The 13,305-nt window shown below is 43.1% G+C and overlaps 1 protein-coding gene across 4 annotated transcripts in view; it reads right to left on the bottom strand.

The window, feature by feature from the left end:
* Nucleotides 1-552: 552 nt before the first annotated feature.
* LOC139420770 (myotonin-protein kinase-like) overlaps nt 553-13,305 on the bottom strand; it is a 34,009-nt gene continuing 21,256 nt past the window's right edge. Inside the window, exons 9-15 of one of the 4 annotated variants that reach the window (XM_071170999.1) lie at nt 11,622-11,701; nt 11,408-11,504; nt 10,814-10,983; nt 10,439-10,536; nt 5,498-5,550; nt 4,732-4,917; nt 553-4,303 (exon numbers count right to left, since the gene is read on the bottom strand). In XM_071170999.1, the coding sequence (XP_071027100.1) occupies nt 4,202-4,303; nt 4,732-4,917; nt 5,498-5,550; nt 10,439-10,536; nt 10,814-10,983; nt 11,408-11,504; nt 11,622-11,701 (786 nt within the window). In that variant the 3' untranslated portion in view covers nt 553-4,201. The remainder of the gene's footprint in view (nt 4,304-4,731; nt 4,918-5,497; nt 5,551-10,438; nt 10,537-10,813; nt 10,984-11,407; nt 11,505-11,621; nt 11,702-13,305) is intronic. The other 3 variants (XM_071171001.1, XM_071171000.1, XM_071171002.1) reach the window with 3 other exon arrangements.

Below are 13,305 nucleotides of genomic sequence, written 5' to 3'. Positions count from 1 at the left end.
GAGGCAGTTTGGAACTCAGTAGAGAGTGTTGCAACCAAGGACAGACGGTTCTTACTCACTACGTGCTTCAGCACTCTGCGTTCCCATTCTGTGAGCTTGTGTGGCCTACCACTTCTTGGGTGAGCCGTTGTTGCTCCTAGAGGTTTCCACTCCCCAATAACAGCACTTACAGATGACCGGGGAGGCTATACTAAAGGCATACATTTTTACGAACTGACTTGTTGGAAAGGTGGCATCATATGACGGCGCCACGTTGAAAGTCATTGAGCTCTTCAGTAAGCCCATACTACTGCCAATGTTTGTCTATGGAGATTACATGCCTGTGTGCTTGATTTTATACACCTGTCAGCAACGGGTGTGGCGGAAATAGCCGAATCCCCTAATTTGAAGGGGTGCTTTTGCACATACTTTAGGTCATGTATTGTAGTTGTCACAGCAAAAAGTAATTATTCCCTTAAAAATATGCATGTTTGACAATGCGTTTCATAATTTTTCGACCACATAGGGGCACTATAGGCTGTCGCACTTCATTCATGAGCCAAGCGAGATAGATCCATAATAAAGATTTTATTAGTATAATTCCTATGGTTTCCAAAATATGATTAAATATGTGCAATTAAACGTTAAGGCATCTCAGTAATACAATATATATATATAAACTGAGTATACCAAACATTGGGAACACCTTCCTAACACTGAGTTGCACCCCGCCCCCTCCCTTTTGCCCTCAGAACAGACTCAATTAGTTGGGGCATGGACTCTACAAGGTGTTGAAAGCATTCCACAGGGATGCTGGCCCATGTCGACTCCAATGCTTCCCACAGTTGTGTCAAGTTTGCTGGATGTCCTTTGGGTGGTGGACCATTCTTGAAACACACAGCAAAATGTTGAGCATGAAAAACCCAGCAGCGTTTAAGTTCTTGACATAAATCGGTACGCTTGGCACCTACTACCATATCCCGTTCAAAAGCACTTAAATGCTTTGTCTTGCCCATTCACCATCCGAGTGGCACACATACACAATCTATGTGTCAATTGTCTCAAGGTTTAAAAATCCTTCTTTAACCTGTCTCCTCCCCTTCATCTACACAGATTGAAGTGGATTTAACAAGTTACATCAATAAGGGATCATAGCCTTCACCTGGATTCACCTGGTCAGTCTATGTCATGGAAAGTGCAGGTGTTCTTAATCTTTTGTATACTCCGTGTATAATGCCATCTCTTTTAAACAAAAGGAAGTCACAAATGTGTGACATTTTATAGTACCCAGTGAGTGACAATCGTGCTCTTCCTCATGCACATCTCAAGTATTGCTCAAATACAAAAGGCCTTGCAACCTACAGTACACAGTGCATATATTGTAGCATACAGCCCCACGATGAAGGTGTCATAATACCCATAACCCTAGAGGTCAAACAGGTAAATATATTGATTTAAGTCACTTTGTCCTAGAGAGATTTACATATCTATCAAAACATCATGCCAGGGTAAGCCTGCACAAAACACAGCCCTTATTATAAGTGTTTCTAAAATCCCCTACGGGAAAAATGAATGGTGGAAAAAATTATTGTAACCATTTCCCTATTTGATGGCTAGGTTTTGTGGGTATTATGACTCATACTGTGGTACTCTATACGGTTTCTCTCAAAATCCAGTATAATTATCTTACATGCCTCAATGTCCAAAGGAACATTTTAGCCCTATATGTTTTAAAATGGCTTACCAAACAGCAAGGAGTATATACAAAAGCATGTTGACAGCATAATAGCTAGCACAGGACGCATAGTTTGGGATTCAAACCAATAGCCTTGTGTTGGTTACTTGGCTATACTGGACTTATGTCCCATAGCTCTCCAACATATATCCTTAGTACACATCATCTATAGTGTAACCTATCTCTGGTCAAGGTCATTATGGTGCTTAGCCTTCCTGTTTGTAGGAAGGCTCACTGTCAGCAAGCTGCATGTAACACCCTGGACCAGACCTTATTCTTAACTTTACAAAGCCAGAAAACGTTAACAGACACACATGCCTCAGATCTCTCTATCCTTAATCTCGTTCCCAGACACTTCTACCCAAAATGTAGAGTTGCAAAGAAAAAGCCATATCTCAGACTGGCCAATTAAAAGAAAATATTAAGATGGGCAAAAGATCACAGACACTGGACAGAGGAACTCTGCCTAGAAGGCCAGCATCCCAGAGTCTCCTCTTCACTGTTGACGTTGAGACTGGTGTTTTGCAGGTACTATTTAATGAAGCTACCAGTTGAGCACTTGTGAGGCGTCTGTTTTTCAAACTAGACACTCTAATGTACTTGTCCTCTTGCTCAGTTGTGCACCGGGGCCTCCCACTCCTCTTTCTATTCTGGTTAGAGACAGTTTGCGCTGTTCTGTGAATGGAGTAGTACACAGTATGAGATCTTCCGTTTCTTGGCAATTTCTTGCATGGAATAGCCTTAATTTCTCAGAACAAGAATAGACTGATGAGTTTCAGAAGAGAGGTCTTTGTTTCTGGCCATTTTGAGGCTGTAATCGAACCCACAAAATCTGATTCTCCAGATACTCAACTAGTCTAAAGAAGGCCCGTTGTATTGCTTCTTTAATCAGAATAGTTTTCAGCTGTGCTAACATAATTGCAAAAGGGTTTTCTAATGATCAATTAGACTTTTAAAATTATAAACTTGGATTAGCTAACACAACGTGCCATTGGAACACAGGAGTGATGGTTGCTGATAATGGGCCTCTGTATGCCTATGTAGATATTCCATGTCTAGCTGGAACTTCTGAAGGAGAATGTTTTATTTCTACAATTTCCAAAAGATAACCAAACAAAATCATATTTACTTTTTATGAGACGTGTTTGTGCCATCATGTGCATTAGTAGCACAATTTCTAACTTATTTGCATTGGTTTTTACTTACACTTCTATGTTGACTTCTCCATTGATGTTGTTTTTAAGTTTTCGCTGACTTTTCTTAGCGGATGTATAATCGTCGCAAATTGAATTATGGGGAGTTTCAGGCCCTGGAGTGAGCATAATTGTACACTCGCAAAGCCGACTTAAAACGAGAGCTGACAGGCTTATGTTGCAAACTTCCCTTGCTTGGCTAAACATTTGGACCACCCTCCAAGATGGCGACGGGGATTTCCCCAAGGGCTTAAGACGAGGGCAAGTGGACGAGGGTATGTCTTTTGGACAGCAGCCCAGGTCTAACGGTCGTCTCGGGCCGAACTGCATGTGCAGGCTGTCAAATCAAAGCCACCCCTTCAATATAAGTTGTCAATTTCACAAGGTTGGATAAGTAACATGTTCAACTACTTAAGACATTGGCTCGAATCTAGGTTGTGCCTTTAGATTTTGAGAAAATGAACAACTAAGGAATCATTTTCTTCTCAAACACCAACCCCCGGCCTGGTCTGTTTGGTCTATTTCGCAAGCATTCCCGGAAGTCTCGTGATGTTTAAGTCTCGTTGATATCCCAGGCTTATATGCGCTGTTCCCAATAGCCTGGGGACAAGGTTACTCTCTTCTTAACCTTCAGTCAGCTCAATATTGTACTGTAGCTGTGATTTATGTACTCCAAACAGGCTTATCTAAAATGCCTTTAAATCAGAGCCTCTAGTGTAGTGCAACAAATATCTCTCAGACGACTCAACACAATCCACTCTTAGAAGCATAGATACAAAGTACAATGGAGAACTCAAACAGTAAATAACCATTAGATGGTGCTGTTAATGAGTCATGCCACTAATATTGGGCAAAATGCATCAATGTCCAGGTGGGCTGGAGAGTGTTGGCTTATGGAGGATGCTGATTTGCCCCCCTGGCTGTCACTCAAACCAGCAATGTCTTTTTTCTATGGTGTCTTCTTTGTTTTAAGTGTTCACTTTTACCTCTGTCCCATTGGTAGTTTAGGAGATGTCCTTCATTTCATTATTTACATCTCCTCATTCCTTCTAGTGACAATCATTAGCTTTCCCATGTCTGTCCAACTTCCTGCAAGTTTCCAGTTCTGCTGTCCCCATTGCTCTCAGTTTATTTATGCCCCAGTACTCTGCTCAGTGCCATGAGTAGCATTGTCTTTAGCACCCACCCACCATACTCAAAACTCTCTCATTCCAAGATACTGTAATAGGACTCCTCGGTGGAATAGAGAAGTCTGTCATTCCCCACTATAGTGAGGGTGGGGGTGGGGGGGGGTTCAGGAGATTTCAGCACAGCAGTGTCTGTCCCAGGCTTGGGGCTCTCCCCCCTCCGCACACACTAACAGGTAGGACTCAGTCCTCTCCTGTGGCCAGCGCACCTGAGAGAGAGGATGAGATGAAGAGAGAGGAGGCGAGAGAGGGAAAGGAGAGGGAGAGGGGGGCATACAAGGGGAGAAACATGAGGGAAAGGGAGAAGAGAGGGAGAGAGAAAGGTGGAGACATTGTGGTAAGGATGGGGAGAGAGTGCAAGTGAGCGCAGAGAAGGAAAGATGCAGTCAGTAAGGGAGGGATAGAGAACATGAAGAGGAAACAAGAGAAAATAAGTAATTTTTTCATCAAGCATATATCACTCTAAAGATTTGCACCACTCGTGTCCCAAATTACACCATATTTCCTATATAGTGCACTACATTTGACCAGACCCCTATGGGTCCTGGTCAAAAGTAGCACACTAAATAGGGAATAGGGTATAATTTAGGATGAAAGCATTGTTTCTAGTCCCTGTGTAGATGTTGCCATTTCCTACCCTGTGGAAGAGCAGCAGGTGGCGGTGGAGAGGGATCACCAGCGGGTAGTGACAGGCAGGGGGTGATCTTTTCCCCTGAAACACACTCACAGTCAGCCACTGAACAGGATTGCAGGCTTTGGTATAGATGCAGCCTTTTTTTGTGTGCGAGTCACAGCACAGCACAGCACAGCATGCCGCACTCGTCTGGGACAAAATCCGTGAAAGAAAAGCAGACACAAAATATATTGTTATTTCCCTGGGGATGGTAAATTCAATTGAATGCAGCAAAATATTTTTCCCCAGGCAATTTTGACCCAGGCGAGTGTGGCATGCTGTGCTAAAAAGACTGCATTGTAACATTTTATTTGGATAGTACCCTACAGATGGTTTACAGGCCACATTTATCCAATCTCAACCTACCCCTAACACCATCAAAGGGTACAGACCAGAAAATTGTATCAACATTCTATAGAGGACCATCCAAATAAAGTGGGATACATTGCAGGAGCATAAATAGGGGTTGGTGTCGATTGTGAGGGAGGAAAGAGCTTGTTTTCTTCTCTTTACTTTACCTCTATATCCTCATGAAAATGTACACACATTCTCTGTGTATATCGGAAAACAAGGCTAATATTACTTGATAAAACAAGACGTTTCCAAACTGACAGAGCAGACAGCCAAACATGTGTTTTGTATGCCCTCAGAAAGCCTTTGATAATCTCAGAGGGGGAGAGAGAGAGAGAGAGAGAGAAAGAGTGAGAGAGAGAGCGTGAGTAAGGCTTACATTGTCCAGACAGTGGGCAGACAGAGAAAGAGACGACGGGCAGACACGCAGTTCTGTGATTGGAGAAGAGAGAGGTATATTAGAACATCGCAAGACAGCAGGGGCCTGTTCAGGATGATGAAACGTTACAGGAACGTTATAGAACAGATATGGTTGTCTGTCACCCAGAATTGGGGATTAGCTCTATCGTGTCAGCTCTATTCATGACATTTCTATTTGCAACGTTCCACAACGTTTGCCTACTGGACATGGCAAAGGACTTTGTAGCGCCATTGCTGCAGGCGACTGTTTTGGGTGGGAGCACGGCTGATGAGCCAGCTGACTTTGCCATCCATGTGAAAAAGACAACAATAACAATTTCAGCAGGAGTGATTGCGTGAGTGGATCGGTGTGTGAAAGTGAGCGAGAGAGAGAGACAGTGATGAAAATGAAGGGATTTGAAAGGGTGAGAGGGATTGCCAGTATTTCTTGAAAACCTTAAAAAGGTACAGTACATATTTCTTGAAAACCTTGAAGGGCCCCTTCAGAGGAAGTTGCCGTCACACTTTTGACTTAATTCCTAGTGCAGAAATGCTGGTTTAGTTTCACCCTACGAACATTGACGTATGGCTCCTTATAAATATTGATTGATCGGGCTGTAAGTGCTGTTGTTGTGATGTGGAAACGTCTAGGAGCAACAATGGCTCAGCCGCGAAGTGGTAGGTCACACAAGCTCACAGAACGGGACAGCCGGTTGCTGAAGCGCGTTGCGCATAAAAATTGTCTGTTCTTGGTTGCAGCACTCACTACCCAGTTCCAAACTGTCTCTGAAAGCACAATAACTTTTCGTCAGGAGCTTCATGAAATGGGTTTCAATGGCCGAGCGGCACACAAGCCTAAGATCACAATGCGTAATGCCCAGCGTAGGCTGGAGTAGTGTAAAGCTTGCCGCCATTAGATTCTGGAGCAGTGGAAATGCGTTCTCTGGAGCGATGAATCATGCTTCACCATCTGGCAGTCCGACGGACGAATCTGGGTTTGGCGGATGCCAGGAGAACGCTACCTGCCCCAATGCATAGTGCCAACTGTAAAGTTTGGTGGAGGAGGAATAATGGTCTGGGGCTGTTTTTCATGATTCAGGCAAGGCCCCTTAGTTCCAGTGAAGGGAAATCTTAAATCTGCAGCATACAATGACATTCTAGACGATTCTGTGCTTCCAACTTTGTGGCAACAGATTGGGGAAGGCCCTTTGAAGGTTTCAGCATGACAATGCCCCGTGCACAAAGCAAGGTCCATACAGAAATGGTTTGCGGAGATCGTTGTGGAAGAACTTGACTGACCTGCACAGAGCCCTGACCTCAACCCCATCGAACACCTTTGGGATGAATTGGAATGCTGACTGCGAGCCAGGCCTCACCACCCAATATCAGTGCCAGATCTCACTAATGCTGTTGTGTCCTCGCAGCAACGTTCCAACATCTAGTGGAAATCCTTTCCAGAAGAGTGGAGGCTGTTATAGCAGCAAAAGGGGGACCAACTCCATATTTATGCCCATGATTTTGGAATGAGATGTTCGACGAGCGTGTCCACATACTTTTGGTAATGTAGTGTATCATGTAATCCTACTGTATGTCCCTTATTATTAGTATTATAAAATGCATGCAGATACTGTATTACATTGTTGATGTGTATGGAGTGCAAAATAACTAGTTAGCTTGTATTCTCCGAACAATAACACCAGTGTTCCCGTAGCACTCACATCTATAGCCATGAATTGCTTTGAAAAGCTGGTCATGGCTCACACCAACACCATCCTCCCAGACACCCTGGACCCACTCCAATTTGCATACCGTCCCAGCACATCCATAGCTGACGCAATCTCCAGGGAAGCAAACTGGTGAGGGCCCAAAAAGGTGACACGTTTTTTTGCACTGAAACATTTAAAAAAAATCCCTGCTAGGGGGAAATGCAGGTTTTAACTAATTAAACAACAAAGAATATGATCTACATGATCAGTCTCTGTGTGTAAAATAAAAGGTGGTTAATGTGAACCTAACTCACAGCTAAAAAAAATTTTTAAAAAGCAAACCAATGTTATTTGTTGCTGAGACTTTACTGCAAATGAGACAAAAGTCTTGAGAAAAAACAATACACTAATATTGCAGTTAGCCATGACAGCCTTTATAATAGAACGCTTGTGAACACACACATCTAAATATTGCACTTGGGGAAATAACATCTTAAAGTAAAGTCCCAGTCTCAAATCTCTGGAAGACTGAAACAGGTTTCCCTCAAGAATGTCCCTGTATTTAGCACCATCCATCATTCCTTCAACTCTGACCAGCTTCACAGTCCCTGCCGATAAAAAACATCCCCACAGCATGATGCTGCCACAACGCTTCACTGTGGGGATGTATTCTCGGGGTGATGAGAAGTGTTGGGTTTGCGCCAGACATAACGCTTTCCTGATGAGACTAAAACGTAGCTTTTTGGCCAATCTGACCAGAGTACCTTCTTCCATATGTTTGGGGAGTCTGCCTTTTGGCAAACATCAAACATGTTTGCTTATTTTTTTCTTTAAGCAATGGATTTTCTTTCTGGCCACTCTTCTGTAAAGCCCAGCTCTGTGGAGTGTACGGCTTAAAGTGGACCTATGGACAGATTCTCCAATCTCCACTGTGGTGCTTTGCAGCTCCTTCATGGTTATCTTTGGTCTCTTTGTTGCCGCTCTGATTAATGCCCTCCTTGCCTGGTCTGTGAGTTTCGGTGGGCGGCCCTCACTTGGCACGTTTGTTGTGGTGCCATATTCTTTCCATTTTTTAATGATGGATTTAATGGTGCTCTGTGGGATGTTCAAAGTTTTCTTCTCCACAGCTTTGTCCCTGACCTGTTTGGAGAGCTCCTTGGTCTTCTTGGTGGTGCCCCTTGCTTAGTGGTGTGGCAGACTCTGGGGCCTTTCAGAACACTTGTATATACAGTGGGGCAAAAAAGTATTTAGTCAGCCACCAATTGTGCAAGTTCTCCCACTTAAAAAGATGAGAGAGGCCTGTAATTTTCATCATAGGTACACTTCAACTATGACAGACGAAACGTGGCTGGTTCTTTCAGTATGACAATGATCCCAAACACACCGCCCGGACAACGAAGGAGTGGCTTCGTAAGAAGCATTTCAAGGTCCTGGAGTGGCCTAGCCAGTCTCCAGATCTCAACCCCATAGAAAATCTTTGGAGGGAGTTGAAAGTCCCAAAACATCACTGCTCTAGAGGAGAACTGCATGGAATGGGCAAAAATACCAGCAACAGAGTGTGAAAACCTTGTGAAGACTTACAGAAAATGTTTGAGCTCTGTCATTGCCAACAACGGGTATATAACAAAGTATTGAGATAAACTTTTGTTATTGACCATTTGCAAATAAATTCCTAAAAAATCCTACAATGTGATTTTCTGGATTTTTTTTCCACATTTTGTCTGTCATAGTTGAAGTGTACCTATGATGAAAATTACAGGCCTCTCTCATCTTTTTAAGTGGGAGAACTTGCCCAATTGGTGGCTGACTAAATACTTTTTTGCCCCACTGTACCTACTAGCAGTGCTTAGCCTTTTCCACTGGCGAAAGAAAATAAAAAATAACTGACGAATTACATAATTATTTTGAGTTTCATTACTCACGCAACATTCTTCCCTTCAAGCAATGTCCGTTTAATAAGTTCAATCACCTCGTCACCACTGTAATATTTGTGTTGTGGAGAAATGGCCAGGCAGGAGACGGGAGTACAATTAGTTTTCGTTTAGTCAAAACCCCTCGTGCTCTACAGTTCCCGGCAAAATAGTGCGCATGTGCATTTCCTATTAGGTGTAGTAACGTAACACTGGCGTAATACATTACTGCTTAGTAACAGCATAGTAACTAATATAAACAGATGTAGATCCCAGATACTACACTTTGAACACCTCTTTTTTATTTGAAGGATTATTTCATGCTGATGAAAGATAAGGGCCATATGTTTCGAAAGCCACATCGCAAGTGATTATTATTTGATGTTTCTATACAGCGTTGGGATTGTAGTTCACATGAGGCAGTCTTGGGCGAAGCTAATGGCTGAAAACTGTAGGGAGAAGGCAGAATACCGCCTAGAGTTTTCGAGAGCTACTGTGGCGTTTCTAGCTTGCTTAGCCTACAATATGTGATGGGTTAAAAATATTGGAGAACTTGGCTACAGGAGCAGAAGAAAACTATTTTTTATGAATGGAATTATGTCACCTCTTTGTGTGTGTGTGTGGGGGGGACTTTTTCCACATTGAGCACCTGCCCCACCAAAGGTCTGCCCCACCAGCCATCCATCCATTAGAAACCTTCCCCGGAGAGGAGGAAGACCCCCTAACACTGCTTCTTTATAAAGCTCATAATGCTGTATTGATTTATTGTCAGGGAGGGCCAATGACTGCATACCAGACCTATTTTTAGAGGGGATATTTATCGTTTTGTTCTGGCCAAAGGTTCCAACATAAGCAGATGCTGCTCCTGCTATGCAACACTCTTTTTTCACAGTATGTGGCTCATATGGTCTGGAATTCCTACCATCTCACATTTGTCTTGATATTAGACACTGCTGCTTGTGAAGAGATGCTGTATCCAATAGATGTCTATAGGAGGAGTTAATGCTGTACACATCAAATGTAAGAGAACTTACTGAAAAAGGAGGGGACTAGTTGGATGTGTCCAAAAATAAATGTTCATTTTAGTTTTCCGTTGCAAAACGATTTAAAACTTTTTCAGTTGTGTGCCTTAATAAACACAAGCCAGACCTTATCTTACTGAACTTGACGAGAGAGGCCACAGGTTCAAAATGATCTGTCAAATGGATGGAACAGAAACCCAAGGAAGGATGATAGAACAGGCAATGATTCAGGTTTTTTTTTTTTTAAGAAGAGATGAGGAGGGATGAGTGCTGGGTCTCTTGCCTGTCTCCTTGGAGGACTTCAGGCCCCCGATCTCCACCCTTAGACTCTCCATCTCTTTCTCCAGATCTCCATTCCTCTTCTCTGCCTCTTGTAGCCGTCTATGGAGATATGTGGATACAGTCAGCTCTGGTATTGGCTATGAATATTTACCTAAATATCAAATTACATCATGACATTATGGATACCTCTATAACATACATGTACATTACCTAGATGTCAGAGCTGTCAATTCTGAAGGGAAAGGTGAGGGAGGCCCATTTTTAGCAGTAGAGCAATACTGCAATAAATGCCCCTTATCAACGTGTCTGTCTGTCTGTCTGTCTGTCTGTCTGTCTGTCTGTCTGTCTGTCTGTGCACACTCAGGGTTCATCTAACCTGTGCAGGTCCTCATCAAGTCCTGAATTCTGGTCTGTCTCCTCCTCGTCCTCCTCTATCGTGGTGTGAGTGGACTCTGCAGTACCCTGCTCCAAGGCTAGGGGGAGCTCAAGAAGGGTAGGCAGGCTGTCAGTAGATGTCAGAGCGTCTCTGAGCTGCCACATCTGACTCTGAAAGCCCACACCACCCCACTCAGTGTCAGAAATACACATCATGGTAAAGGTAAACATATCAGTTCCCCGAAAATAACAATCTCGTAGCCGTTAATATCCCTTGCATGCCCTAACTCTCTGATGCATGCCACAGAACACATCAGACATTCAAGATGCAGCAAGCTCAAGAAGCACTAAGCATTTGTGTCACAGCTGACTGGCACACTTGAGATGAGGTTAACTATAGCAGTTAGTATTCCTGAATAAACAAACTGACATGTACATGTGTAACAGAGTTACAGCTAACTAGCTAGCGATTCCATATCGGCTACATGAGACCACTCAAATTGACTTAACTAGCCTAGCTAGTGGTTAGTATTTAGTTTAGTTTTGACTATTACAACTCATCTCAGCTAGTCGCTAGTGTGGATAGTCAACCAACCAGCTTGTCCTGGAAATTGAGGCTTGGCAACCCTTGATGCCGCTGGTGGTCAATCTCCATCATGATGTCACAACTGCGGTCCAACGCACCTGTCTGTCTGTAAGAGATTGAGCAATTGGTTGAAACAAACATAACTGTTTTGACATAGTTTTGTATGATACCCCATTAATTTGAGGGACGTTTATCCTGAGACAGTATATGATATGAATGTGACCTTGTAGCTGTGTAGGAGTAGCCAACGAAAGCCAGGTGAACACCGATAGGGGCCCTGTCCATCACGTCACTCAGTGTTTCCTGCAGGACAAAAGACAGCATTACATCTAGTGTGCTTTATATGCATGTCAGGTATGGGCAATTCCATGCCAGCGCAGACGGATAATATTCTTGGCATCTCAGATTGTTATGGCAATTCTCACATAGAAACTTCATTGGGAGGAAGGATGTTTGACATGCTCTTATACATTTGTATCACAAACCATTTAAGGCACTTTTAAGGTGTATACACACCTGTAAGACTTTATGATCTGTAAACTACATGACACAGACATCATCTTGGTGTCATTACACTCTTTATAGTGTGATCAAATTCAGTCCTGCCCCCCCCACCCCTTCCCCCCCGGGTGTATATTTTGGTTTTTGCCTTAGCATTACACAGCTGATTCAAATAGCTGAATGTTTAGCTGAATGTGCAATTCTAAAGGAGTGTTGTGATTGGTTAATGACCTACTGTATAATGTCCATTCCTATGTACAGTACCAGTCAAAAGTTTGGGCACACATACTCATTCTAGGGTTTTTCTTTATTTTTTACTATTTTCTACATTGTAGAATAATAGTGAAGACATCACAACTATGAAATAACACATGGAATCATGTAGTAACCAAAAAAAGTGTTAAACAAATCAAAATATATTTTATATGGGAGATTCTTCAAAGTAGTCACACTTTGCCTTGATGACAGCTTTGTGATACAAATGTAAAAATCATGTCAAATATTTTCCACCTATGCTGGCATGGAATTAACATTATACGTAGTCTAAGGTCCCTTCTTAGGCTTGCTTCTGGAGCCACGTCATATTGGAGCCAGACCACACTATCTATATTATTCCTAGCTGTCTATTTACCACCACAGAACGAAGCTGGCACTAAACCAACTCTAAACCAACTCTATAAGGCCATAAGCAAAGAAGCAAATGTTCACCCAGAAGCGGCGCTCTTAGGGGCCGGGGACTTTAATGCAGCAAACTTAAATCAGTTTTACCAAATTTTACCAGCATGTCATATGTGCAAGCAGAGGGAAAAAAATCCTAGACCACCTATACTCCACACACAGAGACGCGTACAAAGCTCTCCCTCGCCCTCCATTTGGAAAATCTGATCATAATTCTATCCTCTTGACTCTTGATTATGAGCAAAAACTAAAGCAGGAAGTATCTGTGACTCGCTCAATGTGGAAGTGGTCAGATGACGCAGATGCTACACTACAGGACTGTTTTGCTAGCACAGACTAGAATATGTTCCGGGATTCATCAAATGGCATAGAGGAGTACACGTCGTCCCCACACCAGAAGCCATGGATTACAGGCAACATCTGCATCAAACTAAAGGCTAGAGCTGACACTTTCAAGGAGTGGGAGACTAATCCAGCCGCTATGCCCTCAGATAAACCATCAAACAAGAAAGGCGTCAATACAGGACTAAGATTGAATCCTACTACACCGGCTCTGACGCTCGATGGATGTGGCAGGGCTTGAAAACTATTACGGACTACAAAGGGGAACCCAGACGCGAGCTGCCCCCAGTGACGTGAGCCTACCAGATGAGCTAAATGCCTTTTATGCTCGCTTCTAGGCAAGCAACACTGAAGCATGCATGAGAGCACCAGTTGTTCTGGATGAC

The sequence above is a fragment of the Oncorhynchus clarkii genome, chromosome 12 (assembly GCF_045791955.1).
Source record: "Oncorhynchus clarkii lewisi isolate Uvic-CL-2024 chromosome 12, UVic_Ocla_1.0, whole genome shotgun sequence".
Taxonomy (NCBI): Eukaryota; Metazoa; Chordata; class Actinopteri; order Salmoniformes; family Salmonidae; genus Oncorhynchus; species Oncorhynchus clarkii.
The sequence above is the reverse complement of the archived record's forward strand: the minus strand, read 5'-3'. Positions and strand labels throughout refer to the sequence as shown.